Below are 20,038 nucleotides of genomic sequence, written 5' to 3'. Positions count from 1 at the left end.
AATAAATGAATGGTCATTGTGGTTGAAAGGGTAAGTTTGCATGTAACATAAAATTGAGGAACACAGAGTGATCTAAACACACTAACCAACGGAGGCAGCAGTAGACCAGCAGCTCCTGTGTTTTGTGAGGTAAAATTACCGTTTTTGTCAGTGAAGTCTGGTTGTTTTTGAAGGGAGCAATATGATGGCTGTTTCTGGTTTAACAAAAAAGGATCTTACAGGTCCACCTCTGCATGGATTCTTTCCATTATATTGCCAGACACAGAGACAAAAACAAGGACTTTTAGCTGACATACTTTGGCGAGGTTTCCCCAGAGGATTACATTATAGGCCGTAATGTGCTGGTTGAAGAGATCTGCAGGACCAATTCCACCAAGACCTAAATGTAATTGCATACTAAAATATGTAAAAATGGGGCCCGGGTTTATCCAGATTTGTCATTAACATGTTGAAATATCAGACTTGACATTTAGAATTTCAACAGAAAGCAATTTGACCACTAAATTATGCTGCATTTTAATTTGTTTGGCTCACTGCTGTTCCCTACATGAATGGAGAGAATTTTAAAGCAGCTGCAATCAGCATTCTTTCACATTATCAATGGATCAAATCACTACGTGTAATATGAATGGAGTTGCTCACAGGGAATTACGACCTTTTCCAGCTCATTGTTGTCATTTTTGGACGACAAGTCTGTTGTTTTGGTTCACGCTTATAGTGTTGATTCTATCTACAGCAGGCAGTTCTTCTCAATGAAAGAGCTCCAAAAACTGACAGACAAATACAGTTGGCGGCTAGCTGGTGAACATAGTGCATCATTTAACGGCTTCTCGTCAGAAGTTGGTGGAGACTGAAGACAGAGCGAAGTGAGAGGTGGCCAGAGACGTGACCACAGATGAATGGTAATCTTGTACTGTGTCTGCAGGATGTGGAATCAGTGTGTTGTGCTTACTGCTTGTTTCTGCTGCCCTCAAGAGGCCAAAGCCTGATATCACAAGTTTTAAGTTTGGGCAGTATCATAGAATATGAGGCATTCCAGTTTTCTACCTACATCAGCCAACACATTTCTGTTGTTTGCTCCCAGTTTTAAGTGTGCTTTTACCAAAACAGTGATCTTAACACATTTAGTGAGCTTAAAATGACAAAATCAATGGTAAAGACACCAAGGTAAGTAAGAGTTCAAGTAACACTACAGTGACTGCTCTATTCAGAGTATCTTCCTGTATTTGTCTTTTTTTTTTTTTACAAATACTGGTAATGTAAAGTGAATCTCTCTGCGCTCATCACGTGATCCTCGCTTGCATTGTTTGGCTCCAGCCACCCCCAGCATAAACTTCCATACTAAGAGCACATGGTGGCAGCAGCACTCCACTAAGACAACTAAGACAGCTCTTCGGCACTGTGCGCTACTGAGCTCTCATTCAGCCCGTGTCAGAGCCTTCGACTGCCCACGAAATACAAGCATAACAGTTTGATGTGTGCAGCAACGGCACAAGACAAAGCTACAACTGCTCTTTTGCCTCTTTCCCATGCCTCGGATGTAAACTCATGACTTCTTGTCTCCAGCCAGTATTACACAGAAACCCCTAATGTTCCTCATCATCAGTGATTAGTCAATTCGACAGGTAATAACCACTTTTCTCTCAGCGAAGGTGTGGTTGATAATGAAGGGTAGTTTTTCTGATCTGTCACAAGTGACCATTGAATAACCACAGATAAAGTGCCCACAGCACAAATCAGTGTTTGGCGACCCAGCGTGCTTACGTAGGTACCCTCTATCCTTTTAGTCAAAACAGTAATTTTTTTGTCTGCAGGTCCCCAAAACATGTCTTTCTTCAGTTATTATTGACATATGAAATCTGCCATGTAAAGCTGCAGCTCTTCCTTTATGGTACCTGAACAGCTCCACTGAAGCAGCTGGAGGCCCGATGCTTAGTTCATGGGCCAAACAGTGTGGCTGCTGTTGCCAGCACTCTGACTGACAAGTCATCAAACAAATGGATTCATCCCTCACACTGGACTTCCTGGATCATACTTCATCGTCTCACTGGTACCCGGACCAACATGCAACTGCACCAACCTTATTTTCTGACTGAACACAGCCGTACTCTGGTCCATTTGACTAAATTGTGCTCTTTAATGTTCAGTAGGATTCTTGCCCCTCGTACTTCCCTTCCTGGGAAAGGTCAATTATCTCTCTACATTTCTACATTTACTAGATATCTGTCCTTTTCTAACATTCTGTCATTTCTTGCCCATTCATTCCTCTCCTCTCCTCTCCTCTCCTGGGGGCATCTCGTCCTCTTTCTATCCATCCGGAACGTTCCCTGGCCTTTGCCCAGTACCCTGCAGCTGTTCCCCATTGAGCCTGCCTGGGATTTTAACCCCCTCATCTCCTCTTCACCCCCTTTTTTTTCCTCCTCCCCATTAGTTTGCACTCTAAAAAGTTGAAGAAAAAAAGGAGTTAAGGGTAGAAGGAGTTAGGGAACCATTTGGCTGCAACAAAATCCTGCCAAAATTCTTTAAAGTACTTTGACAGTGGGTTTATGAACCCTCAAAGATGAGACCCCCAAAACAGTTCATTTGTTCTACTGGCCCCTGTTTCTAATGTTCCCAGCTTGGCCCCGTGTTTTTAGAGTGTAGAAAGAAAGAGAAGCTAAGAAGTCTGAGGGGGGAAGGTGGAAAGATGTTTCCGATTGAAGAATGTAAGTAATTAACCCCTCTTCCTCTCAAAACAAAAACACTCTCCTGCAGCATGTGTGGGGGTGATTGATCTGGGGGTGGTGGGTGTGTGTGTGTGTGTGTGTGTGTGGGAAGACTCATACATCCATGCACTGTACACATCTGTAGGAAAGGCTCGTGTCCTGATTTGAATCCATTTTGTATACACATTAGTACAGTTGTTTCTTCAAATGTAAAGCCCCAGTTCAAAAAGACTTCACACCCGCCCAAACACACACACACACACACACACATACATACACCCACCCTCATTCTGCGAGCCCCCACACCACAACAAACTGCGACACCTCCTAATTGGGATGGATGGATTTCATTATGTAGCATCAAGAGAGACTGAGAACAGTGATGGAGGGAGGGGAGGGAGAAAACACAATGTGCTACAATAACAAACATTACAGAGGGCTGCAGCCCTCAGCTCCCTGCTCGCGCACACACACACACACACACACACACACACACACACACACACACACACACACAGACATTAGTCCTGCTATGGCGTGCATGTGCCTACAGCGCCGCCTTTAGTTGCCGAACTCTGCCTCCATCTCACGTTCTCTCTCACTTTGAAACGCACTACGGGCCCCCAGGGGTCGGCCAGTACTAATAGCAGCTCTTTTTTTTGAATCCCTCCTCTCCTTCGCCTGTCCCCCGCACACTCGTCCCCTCCCATGTCACCTCGCTAATGGCGCCTCCTTCCCCTCGCCACAAATCCCCGCTGCCGACGTAGCTTCACGCCGCCTCAGCGCGCTAATGACACCGGCAAAGCTGTGAGAGCGACCATGAAAGGCCCAGAGGACAGCCTCTGTGTTGCCATTTGGTCACCATTAAAGTGTTTATGTTGATTCTTTTCTTTTTCAAACAATATCTGTTGCAGGCGTAACATCAAGCCATTTGCTTCAATGGAATATATGCGATGGGGCATCCAACGCCAAACCACAGGCACAGAAAGGAAAATTAAAGACAAACACTATGACAATGTCATTTTTGTGCTCAGTGTAAATGGGAAGTTTATGGACTTCTGTGTGAAGTCAATTTATGCGTAGAATGAAATTGGTCAATATTATCCTTGTGGTGGATTTCTCTTGCACTTCAAATGATGCAGAAGTGCAAATTGTCACGGCCAGGAACGTGGGCTGGACATACTGAGGTCACGATATACCTCCGCCCCACAGGGTCTGTCTTTTTTGTACTTACTGCAGCACTACTTGTTCGGGGTGTGGTCGTTCAGGGTGCACACCTGTTAACAACGTAGGCTGTATTATCCTATGGACCGCTGGCTGAGGAAGAAAGGTCGCCATATTGGAGAGGTCAGAATCTGCTGAACGTTTTTTTTTTCCTTTTTTTAAATGAAATCTTTCACGTTTTTCATCCACTACTTACTTCCTTGGCCATACACGAGCCTCCAGGTGGGCAGTAGATCGGATGAACAGTTGTTGAAAACAGCAAAGAATACACACACACACACAGATAGACAAACAGAGACTCCTTCCGTTATAGTTGGATTCAGTCAAATTTCCAGTTATACTTCCTCTAATTCTTATTTCCCAATATGAAGGTGAGCTTTACGGCCACAAGTAATGTTCTTCTTTTTGAAATATTGAAGCCTTTACTTATCTATTATTTTGTCTGAAGGTACTCATGTAACGATCCGTAATATACAAAGCCTTGAAAATACTGGATTCAGCTGATAAAGTCCCTAACATGTGCATGTCTTTAATTGTAGAAAACACAAAAACATGGACCATGCAATCACAGATTTTTGAGGGGGTCTAAGAATATCATCAAATACCTGATGACTTAGAGCAGGGGTGTCCAAACTCCGGCCTGCGGGCCAACTGCGGGCCGTGCTCCAATTTTCATTGGCCCGCAGGAAATTCTAAAAATGTATTGGAACACGGCCCACACATGGAACCTGCGCTGGACTGTGTTTTACTTCTTAGTCTCACCACTAGGTGGAGTAACTGTCCTGAACGAGGCAGCTTCTCTATAAAATGAGTAACCGAAGAAGAAATGTGCTACAGGTGACCCAAAATGGCAGAATTAAGGAAACGTAAGAGAGCAAGTGAGTGTAGAAAGTTTCAGATGCGGTGTGCGATGAGAGCACAGCTAATAACTAATGAAGATCACTTTTGATCTTAGCAGTCTAAAGAGCACCACGACGGGTGAGGATGTTTTTGAAGCTGTGCCAGATGCAGTGTGCATGATGGGGCTTAAATGGGACGAGCTGTGTGGAGGTACTATGGATGGGGCTCCAGCTGGGACAGGCGAGCGCAAAGGAATCTACGGTGTCCACCGAGGGGCAAGAAAGTGGAGGTAACAGACTATTTCAAGCTTCCCTCTCTGATGCTGATATTGGTGTTGTTGTTGTTGTTCAGTTATCAAGCAGAATTTACCTACATTTGATTGATTTTGGCAACTTTAATCCACTAGAGGTGAGGAGATATCCATCACCTCTAGTGGATTAAAGTTAGCAGTATAGCTCACTTCTAGTGAGTGGCCCAGCCCTTTGGATGGTTTTCTGTATGTGGCCCTCAGTGAAAAAAGTTTGGACACCCCTGACTTAGAGGTTAGAGTGAAGCTACAATTTTTGGATTTTACTGAGAGGCCTAGTGTTGCCATATGTGTTGTGGGTCGGTCGCCTTCATAGCATTCATTGCAGGCTTTTAATGTATTCAATATATCAGTGATTTACCCAGAACGCCCTGACTTTTGAGTGACTGACAACCAAAAAAGCAATGCAGAGTGACACTTGTGTGGTTGGAAAGATGATGATGAATGTGTTTAGAGCTTGTTTCCGCTGACCCCACATGGCCAAATAATCACTTGATACAAAAGTATCTGTAAAATTGGCAAAAAGTTTTCCTGGTCTTTTGGTCTAAAAGCTGTCGAGTGTATTATGGTTTATGAGGAAGTGTTAGCATGGAGCAGCGGAGCTAATCATCTACAGAGGACACGTGATTGGGCTTACACGTGCATGGTGTGAGTTCCACGGTTTTATTACAGCTGATTGTCAATAAAAATGCCGTATTTTCACCATTTTATGACCCTGAGAATTGGGGGGGAGGATGATCATTAGTGGCAGTAAAAGAAATAATTCATGTCAATAATAGTTCATGTCAAAAAGCCTCCGCATCCCAAACCTGCTCGTCCATCCCTCTCAGTGGACTGCTGAGAGGACTTCGGCTTGTTTTAGTAACTCTTGTGTTGCTCTACGCTGTGCTCCTCTGTTCTGATGCCAACTCAAACACACAGGGAACATATTTAGCTGTATCTCTTGGTTGTACAGTTCAGTCATAAGAGCAAGAGCAAAGATTTAGGCCTCTCAAACCCTCACACACACACACACACACACACACACACACACACACAGTGGGATTAGAGTCCATGGCACAAGTGGCTAATGTAACAGAGGCAGTTGGATCCGGCTTGGGCTTGTTTCCTGCATTTTTAGACGTTGGAGTGCGATAAGTCAGAGTTTGGATCGCTCCGAGTGGGACGGTCCTCCGCTGTTTTCAGACCCTCAGTCGTGAATTAACTCTCTCCTGCCACCTGAGCACTAAATCGGACAGCAGTGCTCCGGCTAAAAGGGGAAGGCAGATGAAACTGGCTCAAAAGGTTTGGCAGTTTAACATTCAGAGGTGTCACACCAGAGGTTGTCCACTGCAGGCTTACTCTGACCTCACGGCAGGTAATACAGGCAATGCAGTTTTAGACAAGTCACAGCAAAATCCGAGCAGTTAGTTAGTTCTAGCCATGACAGACTTTAAATAAAAGACTGCATCTGATGCTAATAGTTAGGCACTAATCAAGTTATTTTTGCTCCATGTGGAACTATTTAATGATGACTACATGCCAATATTGAACAATTGGATTTTTACGACCCTCAATAAAGCTGCAGAGCACACTACCTTAACGTATTGGAGTCAATCAAACTGATGTGTGCTGTGAATTACGTCTGTATAACGTGTGTGTGTGGGGTCAGGATCTCTTGTGGCTCTGTCTTTGAGAGGGGCTCTTTGCCAGATATGTAGTTTTACGACCTAAGTTACACAGAAAACCTGACTGTAGCCCAAAATGAAGCTGCCACATTTAGTCTGCTGGGCCCCCCTAACAGGTTATGGTAGCCAAAAAGCCTCTATATTCAACTGCCAAACATGGAGGGCATTGTGTGAAACTGTACAAAACACTGGCGGTGGATCAGACTGTATATATACCGTAGGTTGTATTAACCCTGGAATTTTAGTAATAATGTTTCTCTTGACTTTGATCCTAGCTCTTCAGGCATGCTCTCAAAGGCGTGCAGTACTCTGACATGATACACAGTCAAAACATGTGCTCTGATTGGTTACATCAACACTCTTTCAGTGAGAGCAGGGTGTGGTAAATATGTCACAGAAAAGGTAGCAACACCGGCAGGGCCTTTTCAGCTATGGTCTACAGATCTACCTCCTCTCCCTCTGCATGTGAGCATGCTCGCGACTGTTTATGCCAACTTTTCTCATTTAGTTTTGGTCATTTAAGCCATTTAAAGAATCACAAGATGTCTCGCGTCGTTAAGGCGCACGTGCAGGGATATAATGTAACGTGAAACAAGAGAACAACCCAGAAGTACAGGGTTTCCAGGTAGACAGAGACACATGAGCGCCAGCAGTTCCTCATGCTTGGAGAGCCGAGCATAACCGAATGAACCGAGGGCAAACCACAGTCTGGACTGATGCTCATTTCAGATTCAACTATTTGTTAATGTGTCCCCGACTGGTATTTCTCTGAGGCATGCTGACTTTTTTTTTTTTTTTCGTCTGCAGGCTGTGAAGGAGTCATCCCCGATTTACAAGAAACAGTAGTTAATTTTCAAACATAAACACCCAAACTTAGTTTTGCTTGTAGTGTTTGTTCGGCATGACGTGTCGGCATTGCTCAACGGCCATAATGAGTGTGTGCACACATAGCTGTCTGCTCAGTCTACTGTGTAATGAGCTGGTAGCACAGGCAGAGCTTATGTAAACACAAAGTGACTAGAGGGGATGATCTGAGCTTGTCTGTACAAATCACTGCCTTATCCAAACTACACACACACTCAGTTTGCGCATGCAGATAGAGCTTCACGTACAGAAACACATAATGGACTTCCCCTCTCTGCACAAACCACAGTTACAGCCTAAAGCTACTGCTCACAAGTGTGTGTGTGTGTGTGTGTGTGTGTGTGTGTGGGCGTGTGTGTGTGTGAGACAGAGAGAGAGACAGTACTGTAAATTGAGACGATTATGTTTCTCTCTAGGGGCAAACAGGAGAAGCTGCCAAAGTAAATGTAATATAGGATGTACAGTACGAGGCTGCAACATGACATGCAAACTTTTAATAACCCAACCCACAAGTGGGAGCTAATAAAACCAGTACAGATGAGATCTTATGCTCTCAGGCATAAATTAGAATTAAAATGAGTTGTTTGTACATTTTAACATTGACAGAAAAATATAAAGTTCATTCTTTTGTTCACAACTGCAGGGAAAACTACTCTTTACTCGTAAGCACACATATCTACACTGTAAAATCTTAAATCATCTCACTGTGCTTTGCTCAGCTGCAAATGATCTCAGAACTTAGAATTGAACCCTGTCTCACAGAAGTTTGTGAAGTAGTCACAAATTGAATCCATTGATTGATGTCTGTGTCACTCAGCTAGACTTTCAGATGAACTTTTTAATCTCTTTATTTCATCAGTCCACATCAGTCCGTGGGGGGTCCGCTCATTGTCGACTTTCACGATTTTTCTCTTGATAAATCAACAATACGGCCAATGAATGCTCTGACCATCCATTTTAATTTATTTCTCCTTTTCATGAAAGGAAAATCACATTTTTTGTCAGTGTTTAATAGAGGAAGCAGCTTCATTACCCATGAACCCTTCTATGTTGAGGGTTGAGATTGCACAGCCAATGAAAATGCACTGTTGACTTTGCCAGGTAACTAAATAGATTACATTCAACCAATAAATGTCAAGTTCTGGCATGTAACTTGCCAGTTGAAAGAAAGGCATGACAGAAGACCGACTAAACAGGAAGCACAATAAGTGCAGACCTCTTGAACCGGGTATATTATTAAGATATTAAAATCCTGAAGCTTATTTGCAGGTTTTGTCAGCTTGGAAAACTTGGTGTAAAATGAAATGAAAATAGATTTTTTTTTAAAATCTAAATGGACTCCTGTGGTTTTACATATACATTTTAAACTGGAGGCATACTAAATAAAAAAAAACTTTGATCCAATAAAACCAGTTTCAAGGGGGGACAAGCGATTGGTTTGAGGCATGGTGAAAAATCAGTCTACAGCATATTTTGTTACTTTTACAGACATGAACCATCAACTGCAGTGATACAAAAGTCACAACCCAGCAACAATCAGACTGAGTGACAAAGTGGGAGAGAGACGTGAATATGCATTCTAAGTACATTTATTTACAATACACGAGGAAGAAATAATATAACAACAATAAAATGACACAAAGATGTGAAGAGATGGACAGCAATGGTCTTTACTAAAGCAATAAAATCCACGACGCGAACGTCTGTGGGAGAGGTGTCACTGACCACGCTGCCCTCAGGTTCAGTTCAGGGCCTGTCACAGAGGAAACACATTAACAGAGCATTGGATCAATCAATAAATGCATGCAGGCACGCAGCTCCATATTAGTAACTGCTAATGTGAGTGTGACAGGTTAAAAGTTGATCAGTTGATCAAACTGCAGATGTTGACAGCTGCTCGTTTCGGGAGAACTTGAAGCGGAAGGCCTTTGCAATCCAACTGATGAAGCGCCTAAACCGGCTGCGTTTCCCAGCCTCCACCTCTTTAGAGTTCTTCCCCTGAGATTGTGCAGCCAGGGAGGCAGCTGCCATCTCGATCCCGCAATAATTGTCCACTGGTCCTGTCATTGGATTTGCGGGAAGACTGCTGATCGGCTTTAGGTGTTTCCTCATCTGTGTCTATGATCTCAATGCAGGTGTAGGTACGGGAGCTCAGATGGGGGCTGGGAGCAAATGCTGGATAAAGCTCGTCACTGTCCACCATTTCGAGGCAGGTTTCTGGACAGGAGCTCTGAGGGAGGCTGTGAGCAAAGAATGGATGCTGCAGAACCTCCAGGGGTTTGATGCGCTGGTCAGCGTCCAACTGCAGCATCATTTTGATCAGATGGACCAACAGGCGCTGATCTCTCTGCTGACCTCCGCTCCTCACCATCAGCTGCTCAAGGTCATCAAGACTCTTGAGCTGGATGTATCTGGTCTCTGTAGCCTGGAACCCCGTCTCATATTTGAACTCTTCTGGGGTTTTGAATCTCCAGCGCTGTTGACCGTTGCATTGTAGTACACTGTACCCTTCCCCCGGTCCAGGACGTAGTCTGCTGGCTGGCCCTGAGTCTCTATGATGAAGCTCAGCACATCATAGTTCATCTCTCCGGGGTAGAGGGGGTACCCAGTAGCCAGCTCTGCAGCTACCAGGCCCAGAGACCACATATCGATGGCCTCATTAAAAGGGATGTGCAGCATCACTTCAGGCGCCCTGTACCAGATGGTCTGCAAACACACACCAGGCTGAAGTGGAAACACTGGACACGCCAGGCCAAAGTCAATCAACTTGACTCGCAGTGGCTTCTGCCGACGGTCCACAACCATGACATTTTCTGGTTTGAGGTCTGCGTGAGCAACTCCCATGGAGCTCAGGTGGGAAAGAGCTGCAGCCAGCTGGTTTAAAACCGGTCTTAGCTCTGCCATGGGAAGACCCTGGTTGGCTCTGTCTTCCATGTAAGAGTGCAGACTTTGGTCCAAGAGTTCAAAGTTGAGACAGATGTGATCTCTGTTGAAGAAATAGCCATTGCACCTCACGATGTTGCAAGTGTCTGGATCCAGACACCGCAGCAGCTTCAGAATGGCAATTTCTCTTCTTGCCTGGTGGACGATTTCAGGGTGACTCTTATTGACTTTGATGGCCACCATCTCGTCCGTCTCAGTGTTGCGGCATTTGGTGACAAAACCAAAGCCGCCCTCCCCGAGGAATGCCTCCACTCTGAGGCATCCTCCAAGGGAGCTCCCTTTATAGATCTGGAGTTCGTCTGTGTGGAAGACAGAAAATGTGGTCATGTTTGTCCAACAGAAAGCCACACACTGAACAGTACAACACAACACACGTGCAACTCATTTTTCTTTGAGTAAAAAAATCCTTAAATTTGTCTTACAATTTTTTCTTACAAAAATTACAACTGTAGCATTGGATCACACATGCTGGTAAAGTCTGGTGCTCAAACAGAAATATAAGAGCAAAATAATTCAACTTACGAGCTGTTTTGTTCATCGTCCTGGTGATAGATGCTTGATAGTTGTGAATTTGAAATTTCCAAATGTGAAAGAAGATTTGCAGACTGGTTCCTCTAGTCAGACTGATAGAAGGTCTGGTGTGGCCTGAAAAGTCTTCTATTTGAAAACTCCATAGTGTCACAACTGTAATGTTCTTTCCTGTCTCAGGGTTCCGTTCTACAAAGTTCTTTTCAATTCAATTCAATTCAATTCATTTATTTTGTATAGCCCAATATCACAACAGAGTGTCTCATAGTGTTTTACAAAGTTCACTAAACAATCTAATAAAGAGTCCAGCAGTCGATGAGGCCAATGGATCAGTCCGATGGATCAGTCCGAGGCATCACCTGCCCTTTATGACCCTCCTTCTTCGGGAAGGAAAAACTCAAAAAACCCAGTGGGAAAAGAGAAACCTCCGGGAGCACCACAGTGAAGGAGAGATCCAGCTCCCAGGGACGGACAGGCTGTAGCCAAGGACAACGCACATCCATTGGCTGATGGAGAACCACATCAGCAGGACCAGGACCAGGATCCACAGGAACCCGAGGACCACATCAACAGAACCAGGACCAGGATCCACAGGAACCAGAGAACCACATCAGCGGGACTGGGATCAGGACCCACAGGAACCAGAGAACCATATCAGCAGGGCCAGGACCAGGATCCACAGGATCCACAGGAACCTGAGAAATGAGAAAGCACAGAAAGGCTCCGGGGAAGATAGCAAGTTAGAGGCAGACATTTGACTGACATGAGACATAACAATGGAGAGGAAGAGGAGGATAGAGAAAAGAGGAGCTCAGTGCACCATAGGAGTCCCCCGGCAGTCTAAGCCTGTAGCAGCATGACTAGGGGCTGGTCTAAGGCCTGATCCAGCCCTTAAATATTGTTTATATTTGACATTATATTGTCAAAAAGGAAGGTTTTTAGTCTACTCTTAAATGTAGAGAGGGTGTCTGCCCCCCGAACCCAAACTGGAAGGAGGTTCCACAGGAGAGGAGCCTGATAGCTGAAGGCTCTGCCTCCTGCACTACTTTTGGAGACTTTGGGAACCACCAGTAGACCTGCATTCTGGGAGCGCAGTGCTCTAGTGGGGTAGTAGGGTACTATGAGCTCTTTAAGATATGATGGAGCCTGACCATTAAGAGCCTTGTAAGTGAGGAGAAGGATTTTAAACTCTATTCTAGATGTTACTGGAAGCCAATGAAGAGAAGCCAGTATAGGAGAAATGTGTGTGAGAGAACTCCAGTCCAATTAAAACAGCTATCGAATGCACTTATGAGGCACCATATTGTGTCAGCAAACAGCACAGCAAAACACGTAAATAACATTAAATGACATAAATCAACTCTGCTGTTCCCAGTACCTGTATGAAGTGCTTCTTTTTTTGGTTTTCTGCCCTGCAACTTTATTTTTGTATATTAAAGTCTCATTGCTAAACATTCTGATCAACACACTGTACACTATGTGCTCAGTATCAAATAGCAGTCAAAGTTAGTTATAGTGAACCTTGAGGAGCATTTAGCAAGCATGTCAGCATATCTGTTCAAAAGTCAAATGAATGCTAATGTTGCTCTGTATCTTCTGGATGTGTAAATATGCTATAACTCTTTGCTATCAAGTTCACCGTCTCAGTTTTTCAATAAGATAATACATCAATTTTATGGTTATAGCTTGTCATGTTGCCCCCAAGTGGCATAAAGATCAGTTTTAAAGATTTAGTGTTTCGAGCCATCGCCTTTTTTCACAGCTTCTATTCTTGGAGAGACATATATGAGAAAACAGATATGTTTCAAGCTTCTTTAAAGCTAAAGTTCTCTCAATCCAAGTGTCCCCTTATTGATGTTTAGTCTGGGGGTGGCCAGTTTAGTTTTAATAAATGGAACCTTAGTCATTCCTGTCTATGCAGGTATGACTAAGTCTATAAACTTTTACTACTTCTATTATTTATTTGTGAATTGCACAAACTGATCTCAAGGAAATTACCATGACCTCTTAACACCAAATTCACTGGTTGTGGTAAGCTGTGTTAAAATCACGTGCGGTATTTTATGAATTGACCACAACACCATAGACATTGTCATGTTTTATAAAGGCTTGAATGCCTCTTTTCAGACCAGAACAAATACAGCTTTGGCCCTTCCAACTCCACCTTGCACTTCAGATTGGAAATGTCTTGGCCACTGGTTTGCACTGGTCTAGAGAAGTTAGCCACGTGGGCCCTATAGGTGTCGTTCAGTGGGCTGAGGTCTCGCTGGTGATCCACAGCAGCGGTGGCTCGGGATCTGTCCCCGTCCTCCAGGCGATCCTGGTGGACCAGCTTTTAGGTGTGGAAGGCAGCTCCATTCACGCAGTGACTGGCTGACTGTATTGAAACAAAGCTGAAGCAAAAAGGAGCTTTTTTACCCACAGTATGAAGGAGATGACCCAGGCCCCAAGTCTTACAGCATTAGGAACAGACTCCAGACCCTCCAGGGCCAAGCCCAGCCGCTCTGAATAGTCCGATAGCTGATTGACATCCACCACAGACAACATATAACCCTGCACCAGGGGAATGATGGGAGTTGTTGATGATTATCTCAGTGGATGCTTGAAGAGAAAGGTGCATGTATGTTGGAGGTAAAAGACAAAGCAGCATTAACCTATAGAATGTCCCTCTCCTCTACACAGCATTTAGGAACTGCTGATCTGTGGACACTTTTTCAACATTCACCAAAAAAGATGATTAAGTTAGTGTGGAAGGAGGTAATGAGGAAGAGGGTGGATGAACCCTTGCATCAGGAAGCAGGCATGAAGGAGTTCAGAGCCCCAGTGTTTGTTTGTACGGAGCCAACAGATGCATAAGCAGTGATGACTGACCTTTGGATGGGAGAGAGAGAAAGGAAAGCTTTTAGTTTTAAAGGGTAACTGTGGTACTTTTTAACTTTAGCTCTATTTGTTTTTACATATTTTGGGTTCTAAGTGACTTTAAAGTACAGAATGTTTTGGAATTGGTCCAATAATCACCTCAGCTGGCAGTTGTGAACAGGCTACAGTTGCTCTAATCCTTTGGTGTAACTTCACCCGTCTACAACTGCACCACACTAAAAGTGCTTGTTTTTTACCACTGACATGAGATCCAGATTGCTATTTGAAGTGTCCGATAACATTACAGAAAACATCACTTCAGAGATAGACCAGCAGGATCCTTTTTGTTTAATCAGAAATATCAGTTATCGCAATCTTAAATGCAAAGAAGGGGCCAAGGTTTAAATCCTGTAAGCACGACTGCCTTAACCTCATTAAAAACCAGTAAAACCTAAAGTTTATCAAGAGGAAATGTTGACTCAGCCTGTAGAGAGATAGCTTGAGCTGTAAGTTTGTGCTTTCAGTTCCACATTTAATGGTTCAATCGCTCTCATGCGTACACCCACATAGCCTTTGCTAGAATCCCCAGATAACCTACGGTCTGACAATAACAAAACAGCTTCATGCTTCTGCTTAAACATTGATTGAGGTGTTTGTTGGTCTCTGACTGCCAGCTGTGTCTCTGAAGGAGTGTCCTTCCAGTACATTTTGCATTATAATGCCAAAACAGTTTTTTTAATACATCTATGATTTCCAGAACCAGTCTAATATTGTACACATTCGAGCACCATTACACAGTAAGGACAGGGGTTGACATTTTAATCGACTGTAGTGTCGGAGGAAATCAAATTTGACTGTCCTCATCTTTATACGCTTTGAAGGAAACCATCTGCTGTAATGGCATTTTCGTTTCGCAAAACATAACACGAGTCAGCGAGGAGGTTCAGGTCATATCCCACCACGGAGGTTCCTTTCTCTTTCTTCTGACCCAAGACTCATCTCTCTCTGATCTCCGTATGCCTTGGCAAGATCCTCAAAGCTTCCCCTGGCACATAGCTGCTATCTCCTCTATTCCTGGGATGAAAAGGAGAAATCTCTCACCCCGCGAGCATCCTGGAAAGCTCTGGAAGTGCTCCTCCTTTTCGTTTCTTGTCTTTGAAGTGCTCACTTCCTGTCTACAGTGTGCAGCAGGTTGAAGAGGCACAGAAATTGTATAAGACAATGTAAAAATGCTGCTCAATGGACTCATTCATTCAGTGTATTAGAGCTTAAAGATGCAGAAAGCTCCTTCAACTGAAAGCTCTTAATGGTCTTGATATTTGATGGTTGAACCCAAGAAGAAGACACCGTTCAAACAGTAACTCCTTGTTATTTTTGACCATCCTCTAAGAAACATGGTCATAGTGTCTGTAAGAATGCCTCAGAAACCTGGAAGTTGTTGCATCCAGAAAATCAAAACTTGGACCAAGGTGTTTCTTTGAGACCTACAACGTCAGGAACACACAGCCTACCTTACCTCTGGTTGGTGGCTGTCTCGCTGAACTGCTGCTGCTCACATGCGTGTGTTGTCCACACAGACAGCTTGTTTACTACGGCCAACCTGTCAATCTTTCCAGACTGATAATTCACTTCATTTCACAGACATGCAACAGGGCTTTTACTTTGACAGAGAAACAGGAAGTGTTTTATTTAAAATCCCCACATTTATTTTTTCCACGTATGTCACATATTCTATAGTTAGGGACCATTAAACTATTTAAAAAGTTGTAAAATCTTGCTGGTTTGATGTCAGAACAAACCATCAGTTCCACCATGTTTCTGCTGCGAGCCGTGGGCGTGCCGTGGAAAAAATAGGTGAGACCGCGTGGCTGCTCCAACCTGTTAACTTGGATGCCAAAACAAACAGGTCCCGCGATGCCGACATGCTGCTGAGGTAGGCGGTGTGTCCGGTGTAAGCCAGGATCAACCATTCATGAGTACAGTATGACGTGCCTATGCAGTTATATGTCAGTTACCTGAATTTTAGCTAACATCAGCTCCAATGCCTGATGCCAGCTTGTCAAATTTTGTGACTTTAACGTTCTGTTTCTCCAGAAGTGTGAAGCTTTTTTACTGACTTGCCTTTCAGAAAAGGCACTGAGTGATTCTGACTTCCCTCTGGTTAACAGTTTGACAGTGTGCACTGTATGAGAGGCAAGAAGGGGAAGGTGTGGATCTGAAAATATACTGCCTTTGTCGAGATTGAGTGGAGTAATAAGTTGGGCCTTGTTGGTTCAAACTACAGAGCCTTTGTGTTATTATTTTACAGTCTTCATAACCCTCAACTACAATAGGATAGAAAACAGTCAATGATGATTGTGTTTATATTTCATATCACACACCTAATTCACTGCTGAAAAATTGAAACTGTAGGGATGACTGTAAAGGGCTACGGACTCATCTCATTGTCTTACATAGAACATTTGATAAACTGTAACTTGCACTCAGTATATATCTTCCTGTACGATAACATATCTTCACCCAGCCTAAATAGCTGAATGAACTTTATTCCAGAGGTACAGGCGAGGGCAGCGTATATCTTTGTTCAGGAAACGGCGTCTGCGAGCACACACAGAAGTAAAACTTTAGCAAACTGAAAACGAGGGTGTGTTTTATTGTGTAATATTCTGGCCGCGGCCAAAGCCGTGCAAAAATAGAAACATAATGTGATTCACCGGTGTTACACAACTGCTTATGGGTAGGGGACTCTTGACATGTGTTATTAAGTTTTGCAAGTCTGCCACATCCAGCTGTGTGTGTTGCTGCTGTTGAGTTTGACGTCAGAGGGAGAAGAAGAAAGGGGGGGGGGGGGGGTGCGGGAAAGAAAAGAGCGACCTCAAATTTCATTGAGATTCAGTCCCAGAAAGCTAATAACGACATGCAACGAGATATCGCCTCTCTCAATTTCTCTCTTTCCCTCTCCCTTTTCTGTCACTCCCTCTGTCTTTGTCTTGTGAGTGAGTGTGTGTGTGTGTGTGTGTGTGTGTGAGATCTGATGCTGATACTACTGACGTGCATTTTCAGCCCAAGCTACTGATATTGAGCTCCATTATTTCATAAGCATGTGATCTAAGTTAGAAGTGACATGGTTTTGCACGAACATCTGCTCCAGTGCCCGATGCCAAACTGTATTGTGTGTGTATAACAGCAATTATCAGTCAGAAGTGACCATAGACACACACACACACACACACACACACACACATTTTCACTTCGAAGCATTAAACTCCCCTCCTACAGATAGTTGCCAAGGACAGTCGCCAAGGCTGGACAGCTATTCTTCTGATCATGCACAGCAGTATCTCAGCCGACACAATGGCCTGTACTGTTAGGAGACACCAGCCAAATGCCAGCACTGCATGTCTGCATATGATGATTAAGAACTTTATCAATACGGCACTTTCACAGTCACTGTGCTTTAAAGGAGAAACAACAAACCAAAGCAGAGAAATACGTGTTGCATAGTACAATAAAAATTAGTTGAAATGGACAGTAAAATGGGCTCGTAAATTGATAAATCTGTTGAAAAAGTGAGGAAAATCAACTTAATCCTACAACCCCATTTTAAAACACACCTGTCTGGCTCCTGTGTGCCCGTTTCTTTATAAGCTTGACAATCCGTCTTTTAAAACTCACTTGACCCCACTGGACCTAAGTCCCCGCCTCCCATTCATGTGTACATGCTCCCAAATACTGGTGCATGGACACGTATGAGTCCGTAAACACTTTGGCTTATCCCTTCATTGTTTACGTAGGCTCTGAGAAGACTGCAGAACCGGGCGAGTTCCTAGCCTGTGAAGTCATATGGACACTGAGATTACAGGCCCCCATAGGCTCACCGATAGCTAATATCACACACAGTTTGAGTTGGGGATTTGACTTCCTCACTCTTTTATGCTTTTGTGTGTTCGATGGAGCCAGAAAGAAGGGAATATAGAGAGAGGACTGCTTTAGCACAAAGAGGCAGCATGTGTAAAAAAAAAAAGTGCCTTTTCAGTCCACTGCAACCGTCTTTGATAAACAAGTAACAAGTCTGCGTTAAAGACCTGGAACTTAGATGGAGGTTTTAATTTGCTCACATTGCCTGGCCTTCTCTCCCCTCCCCTCTCACTCAGCCCAAAACCATTATGGTTAGATGAAAATGCGCTTGTTACACAACCCACCCCAAACCCCGTCACCCCCACCCTACAACAAGACATATTTGTCCATCATAAAATGCCGCATTAATAACCCATCACACGTAGCCTTCCCAATGCTGTATATTTATCTGAGCCTTTGCCTAGCGTGCAAGCAAAACAAACATGCCACTGCGGTTGATCAGGCGGCGCGAGAGAATGGAGAAATCGGCCTCGGGTATGTTCGATATGCTCCGAGCGGTTTGTTTTGAGGTGCAGGATTGGAGTGGTAAGGTGAAGCGCTGGAATAAAAGTTGGCCGTTGGCCATGAGAGTGAAACGGCGGATTCTTTACTGGCAGGGTCAGCCGGCTTCTCTGGGTCAAACGGAATCGGATTTGTTCCCCAGATATTATTCATGAAGTGACGGTCAGCTCATTTTCGGCTTCAGCAGAGGAGAGAAAGGAGCAACTATCTGCAGAATTGATGCAGTGCGCTCACTGTAAGGAAACTAAAAGAAGCTGTGGTATGTTGGTCACTGTGGATGACCAGTACGCTAGTTTATTTCCCAGGCCAATTCATTGTGAAAACCTTTTTGAGAAAGGATGGCAAAATACACAATCTTCTGTCTTGATTTAAAATATCAAATTCAGACAATATATAGTCATCTCTGATTGTACACAAAGCCTTCTAACTTAATACAGCGTACATCCTTCACATACAGATATACTTGTGCGTGACTAAATTCCTGAAATCTGTAATAAAACACAATATCTATTCCCATGAACGAGTGACCATTGATCCAAATTCACCATGCATTTTCTGGGAGTCTTCCGAGAGCATTTTGCATGCTCCATTCCCAGTCACAGTTTCCCTGCCATTCCCGGGATTCAAACTGGCAACCTCCTTGTCTCAGACCTCTCTCTCTCTCTCTCTCTCTCTCTCTCTCCACGTCTCCAACATACCATTGCCTCATATTTTCATTTGGTGGGTGATAGTCCACCAACGCTGTGGTACGAGGAGGTTGGAATACTAACATATCATTACTGGTCCATTGGGAGAGACTTGAGAAGATTAATGATCGTTTCAGTCAATATAGGGAGTTATGGCTGCTGGCGTTGTCGTGGTAACAAGCTACAGTCGAGCGTAGGTGGGTAAACAGTGTGGTTAGTGTTTTGGATATGCGCAACAGGGATCCCATGATGTGTGCGTGTGTGTGTGCATGTGTGTGTGTGTGGTTATTTGTATGTGTTTGCAGTGAATTTGCATGTGTCCATTTCATGCACATATACAAACATTTGTGCAAGTGAGTGTGTGTGATGTCTATGCATGCGTTTGCATACAATATAAATATTCTAATTGGTGTGTGTGTGTGTGTGTGTGTGTGTGTGTGTGTGTGTTCGCTCCCTGTTCTTTCTCTCCCCTCAGACCCTCTAGTTCTTGTCAGATAACGGTTTTCCCACAACTCCCCTGGAATCTCATTTATCGTAATGAAACTACAGCAAGGGACGTTTCACCTGTTAATGCGTCCTGATGTGACATAACACGCGCAGTAAGTCTCCCACAAAGGATACAGGAAATAAAATCCATATAGTGAAGTCTAAGATACATTTTGAGGTAATTTTGCAGATACAGATGATTCATAACGAATGCTTCTTTTGGGGAATCATGAAAGACCAGCTGCAGCATTGCTCTCCCCAGCTCAAGCTGAGTACTGTAAGAGAACAATGTGTATGGTTATAACATACCATACAGTTGAAAACACTTTAAAATAACAAAACATTCGATTTTTCCACTTGTCTGTAAATGTTAATGATTTACCAAAGCAAATATTGGTGACTTGATTATATGGCTGCTGAATAACGATTTATAATATCAGACAAGCACGCAATCACAGTTTGCTCTTAAACTTTTAAAGATCTGCACACCCACATGAGTTTTTAATTAAC

At 43.7% G+C, this 20,038-nt stretch overlaps 1 protein-coding gene across 1 annotated transcript; it reads right to left on the bottom strand.

Moving 5' to 3' along the window:
* Positions 1-9,591: 9,591 nt before the first annotated feature.
* LOC139220212 (homeodomain-interacting protein kinase 3-like) lies at positions 9,592-10,877 on the bottom strand. The gene is made up of 2 exons (XM_070852282.1): positions 10,115-10,877; positions 9,592-10,061 (listed from the first exon to the last, which is right to left on the bottom strand). The coding sequence occupies exons 1-2, from the start codon at positions 10,875-10,877 to the stop codon at positions 9,592-9,594; spliced, it is 1,233 nt and encodes a 410-aa protein (XP_070708383.1).
* Positions 10,878-20,038: the final 9,161 nt, after the last annotated feature.

The sequence above is a fragment of the Pempheris klunzingeri genome, chromosome 20, assembly GCF_042242105.1.
Source record: "Pempheris klunzingeri isolate RE-2024b chromosome 20, fPemKlu1.hap1, whole genome shotgun sequence".
Taxonomy (NCBI): domain Eukaryota; kingdom Metazoa; phylum Chordata; class Actinopteri; order Acropomatiformes; family Pempheridae; genus Pempheris; species Pempheris klunzingeri.
This window is presented reverse-complemented; position numbering and strand designations above follow the sequence as displayed.

Excerpts from the sequence above, each read along its gene's own strand:
- LOC139220212 (XM_070852282.1), bottom strand. The coding sequence starts at position 10,877 with ATGACCACATTTTCTGTCTTCCACACAGACGAACTCCAGATCTATAAA. Across the intron at positions 10,062-10,114 it reads CGTCCTGGACCGGGGGAAGG|AAGAGTTCAAATATGAGACG; the intron begins GTACAGTGTACT and ends TCAAAACCCCAG.